The 14,865-nt window shown below is 33.3% G+C and overlaps 1 protein-coding gene across 1 annotated transcript; it reads left to right on the forward strand.

Moving 5' to 3' along the window:
- The first annotated feature begins 9,615 nt into the window (after window positions 1-9,615).
- On the forward strand, window positions 9,616-12,345 carry LOC109162354 (protein POOR HOMOLOGOUS SYNAPSIS 1). The gene is made up of 8 exons (XM_019311076.1): window positions 9,616-10,006; window positions 10,426-10,542; window positions 10,714-10,779; window positions 10,912-11,015; window positions 11,147-11,343; window positions 11,424-11,470; window positions 11,579-11,606; window positions 12,048-12,345. Exons 1-8 carry the CDS (start codon window positions 9,707-9,709, stop codon window positions 12,107-12,109), a joined length of 921 nt encoding a protein of 306 aa, XP_019166621.1. The 5' UTR covers window positions 9,616-9,706; the 3' UTR covers window positions 12,110-12,345.
- The last annotated feature ends 2,520 nt before the right edge of the window (window positions 12,346-14,865 follow it).

Consider the following 14,865-nt stretch of genomic DNA (forward strand, 5'->3'; position numbering starts at 1 on the left):
AGATACAACTCACCTCACTCTCAATCATATTAATAAGAGTAAGTGATCTCCCCCACACTTATCCTTCCCAACCTCACGTAGATTACAAAAATAATCCAAAATTTGCTCCACTAGTTATTCAGCTGGGTGAAGGCATTATTTTAGATATAAAAGGCTTGTAATGTGGTCCAAAATAAAGAAAGGAATGGCCATAAAGCTCAAAGTGGTTAACAAAGGGAAATAAATCATAGGACAAACCGGTTATTTGGCTAGTGAGGCTCAAAGTCAAATAATGGCCTTAATCACATTTGAATCATGCATGGTCTAATTAGCTTTAAAAGAGAATCATGGCAAGTTCTAGAGAAACAAAATTATGGAAGAAATCACACAAAAGAAAGAAAATAAGACCGAAGTGTCAGTCAGTGGCTCAAAACACTCACAGGTTTATTGCTTACTTAATATAGCCACTACATATCAAACAAGAGATGCTAACAAACTAATCACAACTTGCCAAACTATTTATTCAATCATGTTATGCATTCCAAGAAAGAAAAAAATATTATTTTTCAAAATAATACTTATTTTGCAAAAAATAATAGTAAAATATTTTTTGAAAATTATGAAATAAGAAAATAAATAAATAAATTTTTTTTTTGACATAAGCAAACAAACAATAAAACTAAATTAATCAAACAAACAATAAAACTAAATTAAGCAGAGAAATAATAAAACTAAAACTAAATCTCCTCCCCCCACACTTATTACCAACATTGTCCCCAATGTTGAATAAAAACATGCAGAAAAGGATTATTAAATGACAAAAGGGAATAAAATAAAATAAAATAAAATAAAATGGAACAAACACACCTTAGGTTGCCTCCTAAGCAGTGCCTTTGTTTATCGTCGTTGGCTCGACTTCTGATATTTCTTTAAATTTCCACCGTCTCGTTGAGTTCCTTAGATGATTACGATTCAAAATAGTCCCTTCATGCAGATTAGTACTCAAAGATGATTTATTATTTGGTTCTTCTTTATTCTCAATAGAAGCAATTTCATTAAATTTAACAAATTTCAAGGAATCAACAAAAATTGTAAAATTATCATTACTAGGAGATTTCATGGTATCATATATATTAAAAGTCACAAGTTTACCATTAGACTCCATTGTAAGCATACCATTATGAATATCGATTTTAGTTTTTGCAGTTTTTAAGAATGGTCTTCCTAACAAAATATGAGAAATTTTATTATCATTTTCCATAGCCAGTACATAAAAATCAGCAGGAAAAACCAAGTTATTAACTTCAACAAGCAAATCCTCAATCACACCCCTAGGATATGTAGTAGATCCATCAGCCAATTGAATTACTATACTAGATTTACTCAGGGGTCCAAGATTTAACGAATTATAAACAGAATATGGCATCATATTAATAGAAGCTCCTAAATCTAACATAGCATTTTCAAGTTTCACACCACTTATCATGCACGGAATAGTAAACATACCTGGATCTTTGCACTTTTCAGGAAGATTGCCTTGACTAGCCATAGAGACATTCTCGTGCACTTTCACTTCATCAACTCCTTTATTTTGTTTCTTTTTCAATGTGCATACCTCTTTTAGAAAATTTGCATAGCGAGATACTTTTTTCATAGAATCTAAAAATGGTTTATTAGCCTCACATTCACGAAATGTCTCATATAAATCATTATTTGAGTTTCCTCTTATTTATTGGTTTCAAAAGAGCTTGAGGAAAAGGGGGTACTGGTTCATAATCGGAAAAAGAATAAAGGTTACCTTGGGACTTCTCTTTATTGGCAATGTTACCTACACTTATTTCCTTGTCTAAATCAACATTCTTTTCCAGCGACATACTTCCCACAGTAATTGCACTTACATTCTCTTTAGGATTAACGATCGTTCGAGAGGGTAATTTGCCAGAGCTCTGTGCTTCCAACCGACTTACCGTAGTTGCTAGTTGGCCCACTTGCCTTTCTAAGTTTTGAATACTAACCTTTGTTTCTTGAATACTAGCTCTTGTCTCTTGTTGGAATAATTGTGTTTCTTGTTGAAACTGCAAAGTGTTAGTAGCAAGAGATTTAACAATATCTTCTAGATTCATACCTGAGCTAGAGTTTTGGGCTGGTTGTTGGCTGGAAGGAAATTGTTGCCTATACTGTTGAAAGTTGGAACGATTCTGAACAAACTGGTTCCCTTGTGAGTTCCCATAGCTAAGGTTCGGGTGATCCCTCCATCCAGGATTATATTTATTAGAAAATGGATCATACTTACCTTGAGGTTGTCCAGGAAAACCTCCAGCCATGTTGACTTGTTCAACTTCTTGAAGAGTTGGGCAGGCATCAGTTGGGTGCCCAACTACCGAACAAATTCCACATGCTTTTACAGTTTGCATATTGCCTACAGCTAATTGACGAACAAGAGTAGTTAAACCAGTAATTTGTTGCTCAAGAGCAGAAATATTTACCTCATTCACTTTCTTAGACGGTTGGACAAGTCTATTGCCAAACTGTTGAGAATTTGCAGCCATGTTTGCAATTAGAGTTCTCGCAGCGTCCGGTGTCTTGTCAACTAAAGCACCACCGCTTGCGGCATCAATCATGCTTCTATCCATAGGAAAAAGTCCTTCATAAAAATACTGAATGAGTAATTGATCACTAATTTGATGGTGTGAGCAGCTTGCACATAGTTTCTTGAAACGCTCCCAATATTCATACAATGACTCTCCATTGTGTTGCCTTATACCACAAATTTCCTTTCTAATGTTGGCCGCCCTTGAAGCTGGGAAATATTTTTCAAGAAACATTGTCTTCAAGTTGTTCCATGTGGTGATGCTCCCAGAAGGTAGATAGTATAGCCAATCCTTCGCTGAATCTTTCAAAGAAAAGGGAAAGGCTCTTAACTTGATTTGTTCTTCAGTAACCCCAGTGGGTTTCATACTTGAACACACCACATGGAATTCCTTTAAGTGCTTGTGAGGATCTTCACCTGCAAGTCCATGAAAAGAAGGCAAAAGATGAATTAATCCAGATTTCAGTTCGAATTGTACATTAGCATCTAGAGCGGGAAAAGTGATGCATAAAGGTTGCTGATCCAAATTTGGAGCTCCAAGCTCTTTTAAAGTCCGATTTTGAGCCATGGGTTCCCCTTCTGAATCAGAATTGTTGGAAGGTTGAGGGTCGATAGCCAGATCACTAAACTCCAATTTCCTCAAAGCTTGTTTCTTCCACCTGCGTACAGTTCTTTCAATTTCCGGATCGTACGGCAAGATTTTTTGATTAGCAGATCGAGTTATAGGCATAAACAAAAAGAAAATATATTGCAGCAATTATGTGAAAGTAATGAAAGAAAAGATTTTTTTTTTAATTTTTTTTTGGGACAAATTAACGAGAAAAACAAATAAACAAATAAATAAATAAACAAACACAAAATAAGCTAGAAAATCTCCCCGGCAACGGCGCCAAAATTTGGTGAGCTGTCGTAGGCTTCCAAATTAAAACCTTACAAACGTAGTAGCGGGAGTAAGGATCGATCCCACGAGGAGTAACTAGTTTAACTTTTGTGCTCAAATTAAAGGTAGGGGGGTTTGGAATATATCGAGAGTAAAGATAAAACAAAAGAGAATTTAAATAAACAAGAAATTTAATTGAACGAATAAAGCAATGAAAATAATATATCGAAAACACTTATAATAAGAAACCTTGGTCAGTAAAGATCCACCACCGGAGTTTAACACTGGTCATTGATTTATAAAGTAATTAATATGCAGTTGAATATTTGTCGTGAAATTATTTCATTTCCGTTTTCCCTTAGTTGTAGGTAACTAAAGCACACGCGGTTTAATTACCCCTAACTACTAAATAACCTAAGACAAGCGCTATAGATTTAATTTAATAGCAGCAATAGGAACTAGGAAAACCGACAAACTAAATAACACAAGCACAAGCGGTTGCATTTAATTTAGGAAAATATTCTACCCGAGTCCAATTATCACTAAGCCGTCAATAATTAACCCAGTTGCTACTGAATATTAGAGTAATTTGTAGCACAACATTATCTAATATAGCAAATAATTATATCAAATAAATAACTAGTAGGCCTCCCTAGCAATTAAATGACACAATTATTTCAAATAACTTAGAAGAATATTTAATACTCAAATGCATAAAAAAATATATATAATAAAAATAAATAAATAACCTTACAGCGTAATGAACTCCGGGGCTTCAATTCACTAAACCAAACTAGAAATTAGCCGCGAATGGACATTGATAACAACTTTAAAGAATATTCGAGAGGGGAAGAATGAACATTTTACAATAAGAAACTTCTACTATTTATAGCATTCTAAAAATAAACCTAAACTATTTTTTACCACTTGTTTCCTACTTTTGTGCCATATGTTGAAACTCCTTGTAATAATGCCTTGGAATAGCTCCCATTGACTTTATTTTTGCTGCTGCACCATACGTTTTGTTAGGAAAGCAAACAAATTAAAATATTATATTTATTTAATTTATTTGTTGATTTCTAATATATATTTATTTATTTATTTATTTACTAGTAGTACGTAATATATATATTAGTATGTATTCTTATATATATATATATATATATATATATATATATATATATATGTATATATATATATATGTATATATATATATATATATATATATATATTATATTATATTATATATTATATATTATATATATTTAGTATACAGTACGTAACATATATATATATATATATATATATATATTTATATATTAATTATTATATATATTATATATTATATATTATATTATATATTATATATAAAAAGAACTAATTATTAGATAATATTAAATAACCAATGCAAAATTATTATAAAAATGTACCTAAAATATGAGTGTAAAATGTGCATATCAATATATATATGTATAAAAGTACCAACCCCTACATGATATGGCTAGAAAACAGTAAATGTGAACAAAATAATTGCAAAAGAATATACAAGTATTCATCTTGATAGGGCCCCTGTTCATTGAGTTCTACTAAAATCTATGTGTTTAATTTCTTTTCATTTCAAACTCAGAAGTACTCCGTAGTTCATTAATAGTAGAATACATGAACAGATTGTCAAATTTATTTGGCATGTAACTTAATTACAGTATACAGATATCATGCATATTGCATCATTGTCCATGTATGATATTCTCTAAGCAATGCGGTTTTCCAATTAAATCCAAACATTTCAAATTAGAATCAATCTTTCTTTTTGATAACTTTAAAAGAAGAAGAAGGGCATGCATTTACTGGTATCTTGATGACATCAATATGATTCCATCCAAGTGAATTATAGGCCACAACAACCTATAATTAACGACTGTATGAAGTGAGATTTTCATGAGAAAAATAGGTAGTTCATGTGGCAGGCTTATATGCAGATGGAAGATTACCAAACTCTTCCGTTATGTTATATCTTCCTTAGTTGGTAGCAATAACTTATATTGAGTAATTGACACTATTCAGAAACAAAACAATAATGAAAGAAAAGAAGAAAACATGGGTCAAAACAATATTGGATAATATGCCAATAAGTTCCACCAAAGCAGAAGAGAACCCCTTTCTTCTAGGAGCGGCTTAAAAATTACAAAGCTATATTAACACGCCATATTCGGTCATTATGATAGTGATGCATAACAAAAAAAAATGACAGATTAGTAATTCTGTTTATCAACAAGTCTACAGTAAAGCATGCAAAACGGAATATATGTATTTGGCATCATCAGCAATCAGAAACTATAATTAGCATGAACATAAGGAAACAATGTTAGAACCTAAGGCAAACAAAGTCCACTTTGAGAAAGAAGGGTAACATATCTATTATGTCATCCATCACATTTTTGGTTTAGTTAATGTGAGTGTTGACATATAGAAATGGTGCATATAATATTATCACGTCAGTTAGCAATCTAGAGGTTACTAAGCAAGATTTTACAGCTCAGGAAATCGACCTCTAAATGCCCCTTTGGTGAATCAGCATTCAATTAATAGCTACTGGCCTAAAGTTAAAGCTTATAAGCTGTTTTAATATGATAAACTCTGTCAAAGGCAAATGCAAGAAGACCGCAAGTCTGGAACAATACCTGGCTAAATGATGATGTTGATCCATCACATTGACCATTCGATTTTGAATTTAGCAGGCATGATAAAGATGAGTTCACTACAATTTCTGACTGTAAAAGACACAGAGTATTATATTTTTAAAGCACAAACATAATAAGTTCAGAGAACAGTGAGAACAAAAAGGAGTTGTAAAGATCAAGTTTCTGAGAACAATGTTCACCTGCTCTAAAAACCCACGCCGGCACGGCCTCTCACGCCGGAAAACGCAATATGTACAACAACACAAAACAAGAGAGGAAAACCACACAAAAAAGAACGGAAGAACTGCCCTATTATTGATTAGAATGCCTGATAGAAGATCCTGCCATGGACACTACCTGAACGCCACGGGCAAAGCGGCACCGGAGAGGCAACGAGCTCGCCAAAACGGAGGAGGCTGGCTTCACTTGCGACGCTGAGCGGAAAAGAAACCGATGAGAGAGCAACTGAAGAGACAGCAAGGAGTGAGAAAATCTTTAAAATTGATTCGAAGACCAAAAATAACGCTGCACGCCATTCAAACAACGGAAATATTTAATGGAAAGTAATAAAGACCGTGACAAATGACAAAAATGACCCTGGCTTCATATAAACTCAACATCACGTGAAATTAAAATGCAAACAATCTTATACGTTGAAAATTAAAAATCAACGATCAGGGAGTGGGCTCACGAACTCGACTGACTAGGGGGTGTGCACCGGATTCCAAAAAAAAAAAAAAAAATATATATATATATATATATATATATATATATATATATATATATATATATATATATATATATTACGTGTTGTACTTACTAGTATATATGTATTGGCATATGTTAAACTTACAAATGAATTAAGGAAATTAAGGAATGCATGTGTATGTGCGTGGAATGTGGAAAAGAAAACAATGGTAATTAATGCATGCATGTAATTAGTGAACAAACGTGAGGTGTGGAAGAAATGGAAAATACATGCATGAGAAAGTGTGTGTGAGTTGTGAAAGAAATGGAATAAAGCATGATTTGTGGAATATATGTGGAACGTGTATGCATGTGTGCTGTACGTGGATGTATAAGGCATGAAATTAGGAAATTAAATTGCCTAATTTCATGGTGACATTTGCTATAAATTGAGATTCATGTAATGAAAAAAATTGAAGTTTCCAAAATTAGAAAAAGAGCAATGTCATTTTGGAAGGTGCTACAAATGAGTATTTGAAAGACGCTACAAGGGAACTTCATACAGGAAATGATTGGTGTACTATCCGGAGAATTCAGCTCCACTTTATTCAGTACAAGCTATGTTAAAATTCAGATTGGTTACAGTTTGTTTAATTGGTAGAATTAGTTCAAACTGTATTGTATATTTTTTCATAGAGTTGTTTTTATAATGTCAATGTATAAATAGGTGGTAGACCTAGTTTTGTAATTCATTGAGCCTTGTAATTGTAAAAACCGTGGGTTGATCTTTAGTGAAAAAAGTTTTGGGCGTGACCCCACAGATTATGAGTTGTTCTCCAACTGCGTTAAAAAATTCAGCTATGAACTTAATTTGGTGCTTCATTTATTTTTACATATTGTGCTACATATCTGCATTACATAATTTCAGAAGACTCCATTGTTTCTCACTTATCTGCTTTAATTTCTGGGACCTTGTACTGAAAATGGAGGGTACAAAGTTCAAAATAAGCTCTTAAGGAAGTGCCATTTGTTTCCACCATGGACTGAAGGATCTCTGCAGATACTTTGAAGCAAAGGAAACAGTTGATAAGCAATGGATTGATAACACCCTAGCTGGTTTGGACATAAGAGAAGGAGTAAAGACCAAAATTTTCCTAAACCTTCTGAGCCTGTGTGAAGCCATGGCTCTATGATCACCCATGGGTGATCCTAGAGCCATGTGAAGCCAGGGGAGGGACGGGGCGGGATGAGGTATCCAGTGCTCATTCTTCAAAAAATTTTCCCATCCTCATCCACATTAGGGCGGAAATTGGGAATCCCCGTCAAAGACGGGCAAATTGCCATCCCTAAAGCTATTGCCTAATTGACATGGATCCGTAGTTCTTGGTTCCATTTATACATTGTTTAGGAAAAAAAGAAACACTCATAAAATCGTCCAATCCATACTCTCGTAGAATAATTTTTTATTAACATTCTTAATTCATAATTACTATTTTAGAAAGAAAAATCATTGTTTTGATCTCTCTGTTTTGCAATTGTCAATTTAGTTAATAATTTTTAATTTGGTCGAATTGATCCTCTAATTATTTTAAATTTCATAAATTAAGTTCCCTAGTCACTATTCCATCAGTCAACCATTAGTTACCAAACCAGTGGCTAGGGAATTTAATTGGTAAAATTTAAAATAATTGAAGAGTCAATTTGACCAAATTGAAAATTATAGATTAAATTGACAGTTGTAAAATAATTGAGGAACCAAAATATTGATTTTCCATCATATTAGTATTTTTTTTTCAAACAATAAACTTTATTAATATGAGGAATTAAAGGTTTTACAAATGATGGCCCAAAAGTGACCGTAAATCATGCTGAGGCCTCAAGAAGGGGCCTATATTAATCTAGGCGTCAAGTATTTGGTTTTCATTTCGATTTCGATTCCCATGTGCGAACCAAACACACCCTTTAATTTTCACGGCAATTGATAAAAAAATATGACTATTTTACCTCTGTCACTTTTATTATCAATAAGAATAGAGTTTTACTACTGTATTCCCAAATCTTACACCCTCAATTTTACTCTTGATGTGGCGGGCTCAAATAAGCTATTTTTTCATATGGGTCCCAATACAAGTGTCAACATCAAAATTTTGTGTGTGGAAGTAAAAGTTAAGAGTATAAAGTGGGAGTGCACATAGTATTTTCCATAGGGATATATTGATCTTTATACTCATTATTCCTTATAATTTCAAATCTAACCAAATAATGAAATTAATATTCACAATAATTTGTCAACTATCATGTAATGAATTATATTTTGGTTGCCCGCATGGGCAGCTTAACTAGTTATAGGGGTGAAGTTTGGGAAGAATGACCAGGGATTAAGTCTCACTAACGACAGTGTGGGAGCAACCTCTCAAAGTGAGGGGCTCTTTGTGCGTAATAAGTACATGAAGTAACAAAAAGTTTAACCTTTGTGATTCAGTTGAATTACCATGATTTACATCTCTCAAATGCTCTGTTGAGCCTGAATATAAGGGCCCTTAAGATTGAAGATTTAAGGTGTGGACTCTCAAGATTGGAGATTCAATTTTTTGAGAAGAATGAATGATATCTTAGTTACTATTTCAAATGAATGGTTCATAGGTTCAAACCACCGAATAATAAGACTTAGATAATCATAAGTATTTACAATAATATCTTTTTTTCATCAAATAAACAATCAAATCAATCTTCCAAATAATTTTTTTTTCCATGAAATTTAAATTCCATTCCTCTTCTCCCGCGAACCAAAGAGCGAATTTCGTGAAGTGACTGAGCAGAGTTTTTAAAGTGTTGAACCCCTGAGTACATACGAAGTAGTAAAGCGAAAAAAAAAAAAAAGTTTGAAAAATGGCGGGTATAATGGAAGGGGTAGCGACGGAGCAGCCGCTGTCATCGAAGGCGTACACCGCCGTGACCGATCGGTGGGAAGTCCAGTATGCTCGCTTCGTGATGTTTCCTTCGTCTCCTCACGCCTCTCATCCTTCTCTGGTTCCCCACTCTGCCAGGCAACGGAAGGTGCGCAGAGGCGGCAAATGGATCTCCACTTCATCCTCCAACTCTACCGCCGTCTCTCTGAAACTCCTCACCGTTCACGACGCCGATTTTCCTGATCAGATCCTCGTCCTCTCTCTCGGTCACAAAATACTTGTAAGCATTGTCATTTCGAAATGCTGATCTCCTTAGCAATTGAAGCGCGAGATCGAACCCTAGTCAAAAAAATTTAAACATAATGATTCTAAACTTGGAAAAAGAAAGCCAAAATTAGATGTTTGGTTTGAATTTGTTGTTATCAGAACAAGCTGATTTTGCTCTTGTAGCGTTGTTGTCATTGTGGATGAAATGATGAATGATAATCACTCACAAAAATATGTAAATCCACTGCTCATTGATTAACGAAACAAGTTCAATTTGCTCTAAAGGTTTCTCCTGATTTTCCTGAAAGATCATTTTCCATTTTCTGATTACTTTGAACCTTGCTATGGTGTGCTAAATGACTACACAGATCTACTTTATCAACAGTATTAGGTATCTAACAGTTTCTGATTTTTTGTATTAATATGCCACAGGAAGAACACTACATTTCGCGGCTGCATTTTGCATGGCCTCAGGTCTCATGTGTATCAGGATTTCCTACAAGGGGAGCAAGATCTGTCTTCGTGAGCTATAAGGATCGTGCAGGCCAGGCAAAGACTCTTAGCATTTCAGAAACTTTGCTTAATTTTAGTGTTTTTTGGTTGTTATCTTACTTAGCTTATCTGAGTTGGAGTTTATGAACTTGGATCCAGTTTCCAGTGAAGTACATACTTTTCTGTCACTCAACATCTAATTTGCTATATCCTTTTCCATTTTTGTAGGTTCAGAAATTTGCCTTACGATTTTCGATAATCAATGAAATAGAGAAGTTTATGATTGATGTGAAGGTGCATAGTTCCTTTCTGTTATTATTTGCCGATACAATGTTACCTTTAGTATTACTACTAACCTTATTTTTCTCCTTTCTTGCGTTCCCTTTTTGCTTAAGAATGACCATATTACTCTTTTCCCATCTCCAGGAAAACTTGGAGGGCATTAGACCTATTTCTCTTCCCTGTCCTCCAGTTGATTCAACAATATCGTCTCAATCTGAATTCATCCCTTCTGATGAAGCTTCACATAGGTGGGTGGAGAATCTACCAGTAATTTCCACTTCTTGGATATCTTTCTGTTCCATGGAAAAGATATAATTTGCCAAAATGGAAGTGGTATGCCTCTAATATTCCTATTTCTTGAATGCTATTCTGCATGCAGGGATAACAATGAGATTCAGCATACAACTTCAGCTGACACTGGAACTTATGAGATACCGGCAAACATTAGCAATGAAGTTTCTCAAGATTCAAGTTCACAGGAAATGAGACTAAATCGTGAAGCCGAAGAAATTCTTTCATCTTTTCCTCCCAGTTTCACATCTTTCCTGATGAATTGTGGCCCTGCAGTTGAACAAGGCATGTTTGTCCTCCAAACTGATTAGTATAAAGAATTTTTGTCTGGATCTCCCTTTTTCACTGAATAATATTTGCTGCAGCACAACCAACTTTATCAAATGACATCAATCTTAAAGCCCAAATCATGGTATTATATCTTCCCTTTCTTTCACAGTATTAATTGGTAGTTAGTTATGATCATGCACCACCTATATCAAGAAGTTAAATGTTGCCACTTTCTTATATATTGTTGCAGAAATGTCTAGAAGATTCCTCCTTCCAAGGTATATTTTCTGACTAGTATTTCTGTTTACCATCAGTATGTGAATATGTATCACTGCTCATTTCTCTGGCACCTGTTTATCCTCTTTGAAAACAGAAGATTGTGCACATCTTTCATCCCTAGACCCCACGCATAATGTGGGACTGTAGTGCACTTGGTCTGACCTTTCACCTTTTCTGTTTATTCCTTCATGAAGTTTTTTTCAGTGTAGATGGTCACAGTCACACTCTGAAATTGTGAAGTTCAATATTCCTTTGATGAATTTTCTGTTTTGAAACTGGAAAAGAAAAAAAAAAACAGTGACTAATTGACTATTGCCATTTCAGAGATGTGCCTATTGTCCCACAGGCAAAGCTAAAACACACTCTCACACACCACTGGGCATCTTTTGAAGCTTGAACCTTCATTGGGTGTTTTTTTTTTTGGTTTTTAATTTAAACAGATATGCTGATTAAAGTAGAGAAAGTTATAAATGGAGTTGGAGACTTCAACATGATGCTGTAACTCGGTAAGCATCCAGAAAGTTGCTGCCAGAAAGGTAACTCACATTGTGAATCCATCGCTGAATGCATTGTAGCAAGACTAAATTGCTAATAGCTTACTTGTATATTTTTTTGAGATTACTAAACCAAGAAGTTATGCAAGTAAATTTGTACATCATTTTGAAAACAATTGCAAGATATTAAAGTAGCAGAGAAAACATAAAAGAAAGACAAAAAAAAAAAAAAAAAAAAAAAAAAGAAGCTAAGCTAAAGTGTTTCCCCCTAATTGAAACATGTGCTTATCTCAACTAAAAACTTAAAGCTATAGTTGGACTGCACGTTTATGTTTGTATATGACATGAGGTTGACTTTGGTACCAAATTGATGGTCTAAAGTGCTGGCTATTTATATATTTAGTTTGAGTTGTGCCATAAGATAAGTGCTGGTTATTACATTTCTCCAGTTTATTAGACACTAGTTTTGCTGATTTTCTCGTGACTAATGGGGAAAATGACCAACAATGCAATCCGCATAATCTATTACTATCATTATATTTGTTGGAGTTAATGATCTCAATCTAAATATAAATTTGGGTCACAGATTTATTCGGCATACTAGAGTAATTAATTAAGAAGTTTTATAATCCATCAAGACATATATTAAGAAGTTTTATAATCCATCAAGACATATATAGGGTGAGTTTGGTTCATGGATTTATACACCAAGAATAGGAATTAAAATTATAGTTAGTGTTTAGTTGATAATTTTTTAAAACACAACTATGAGATTTGATTATCTCTTTAATTAAAGACTCCATTCCTTAATTAAAAATTGTATCATTCCAATCTTATGGGTAATTTGATTTTTAAGTTTGGATTAATGCTTTTAGATTCTTTATTTGATTTTTTTTTTTGTTTTTGTTTTTTAGTTCATATTGGGACTTTAGATGTTATTATATTAGAATCAATTGCCTTAATTTTTTATTTTTATATTTTTAATATCTTTATTCCTATTATAGGATCATACATAACCAAACATCAATAGTAATCATTCCAATTTCATCTTACTACCAAACATGCAAAATATTTTCACCAAAATTTATTATTATTAATTTATTACCATTACCAAATATTTGATTCTTATTCCAATTTCGATTCCTATTTCCATTCCTTATGGGAAATTTGATAGGTGTATGACCTAATAACCAATATAACTTCCTTAGGAAAGAACAGTGTGTGAAAATCAAACTTAGTAAACTAAATGATGAGAGATGTACCAAGAAGGATGGTAAAGTTATAGCGGTTGACCTTTAAAATATTATTACCTTAATTATATTATTACCTGTTTAGTTAAATTTTTTATAATAAAAATGCTTCAATTATTTGAATCACATTTTATTCAAATAATTTTTAGGAGAATGGTAAGAACAATTGATTTTTCTAATGAGCAAATACCAATTTTGATCCTACGAGTATTAACAAAATGACAATTTTGGTTCACATGTTTAATTTTTATCGATTTTTATCCATGATTATTATTTTAGTGTCAATTTTCATTCACGACTATTATTTTAGTACCAATTTTCATCTACGACTATTATTTTAGTGTCAAAATTCATCATGTCGGTCACTCATCCGTTTAAGACATGCCAAAATTTAAAAAATTTAAGGGTATTTTCGTTCTTTTCAACTTAAGATTCCAATTTGAAAATGAATAAAGAGATTTAAGTTCTAAGATCGATCCCATTTTGCAATTCTCTTCCTCATCCTACCTTAATTTGAAGAGAAGAATTGAGAATTGGGATGAATCTTAGGGCTTAAATTCCTTTATTCATGCTCAAATTGAGATCTTAATTCGAAAAAGGACGAAAATACTCTTCATAGTTTCATATTTCAACATGTCTTAAACAAAGGGATAACCGGCGTGATGAATTTTGTGACTAAAATAAAAGTTGTGGATGAAAATTGGTAGTAAAACAATAGTCATGGACTAAAATTGGTAAAAATTAAACATGTAGACAAAAAAAAATTTCATTTTGCTAATATTTATGAGACTAAAATTGATATTTGCTCTCCAATCTATTTACACCTAATTTTATTGAATAGATGAGTCGTTTGCACTCAAGTGATATTGAGAAACCAACCACACTTCTCAGATTGAGAAACCCTCTATGGTTTAACGTAAATGTGTAAAGTGGCAGGTGGGGGTATTCTTCTAAATTCTAATTTAATATAATGTTCTGATGCGCTTTACTAGTAGCTCCAATTGGATATGCTGTAGGTATACAATAATGGTAGCCGGCATCATGTGTTAGCCGGCTGATTAATATATATATATATATATATATATATATATATATATATATATTGTTTTCTACTCAATGCTACTACATCTTTGACACGTACCTCAGCCATTACTTGCTCAGAGAAATAATGGGGTGTTTGGTAAATAGCTGATTGAGTTAGTGTGTTTGATTAGTTGATAGTGTTGGTTGATAGAAAGATGTTCGGTAAATTAAGAGCATCCACACCAAAGGATAATGAGGGGTTAATGTCAGATGAATAAACTTGAATGGAGATATTAAGAGATGTGGAGTAGGGTTATTTGAGAGAAGATTTGTCCTGCAAATGCAAAAATAATGTCAGAAGAAAGAAAAAGTAAAAAAAGTTAAGCAACACAGGCTGTGCGCGTTTCGCGCACAGCCTGTGGCCACACGGGCGCGTGCATTGCACGCGTCAGGCGCGCTGAAACAGCGCGCCTGACGCTTCAGCTTTTTGT

The sequence above is a fragment of the Ipomoea nil genome, unplaced genomic scaffold (assembly GCF_001879475.1).
Source record: "Ipomoea nil cultivar Tokyo-kokei standard unplaced genomic scaffold, Asagao_1.1 scaffold2939, whole genome shotgun sequence".
NCBI classification, from domain to species: Eukaryota; Viridiplantae; Streptophyta; class Magnoliopsida; order Solanales; family Convolvulaceae; genus Ipomoea; species Ipomoea nil.

Excerpts from the sequence above, each read along its gene's own strand:
- LOC109162354 (XM_019311076.1), top strand. The coding sequence starts at position 9,707 with ATGGCGGGTATAATGGAAGGGGTAGCGACGGAGCAGCCGCTGTCATCG. Across the intron at positions 10,780-10,911 it reads AGTTTATGATTGATGTGAAG|GAAAACTTGGAGGGCATTAG; the intron begins GTGCATAGTTCC and ends TCCCATCTCCAG. Across the intron at positions 11,471-11,578 it reads ATCTTAAAGCCCAAATCATG|AAATGTCTAGAAGATTCCTC; the intron begins GTATTATATCTT and ends ATATTGTTGCAG.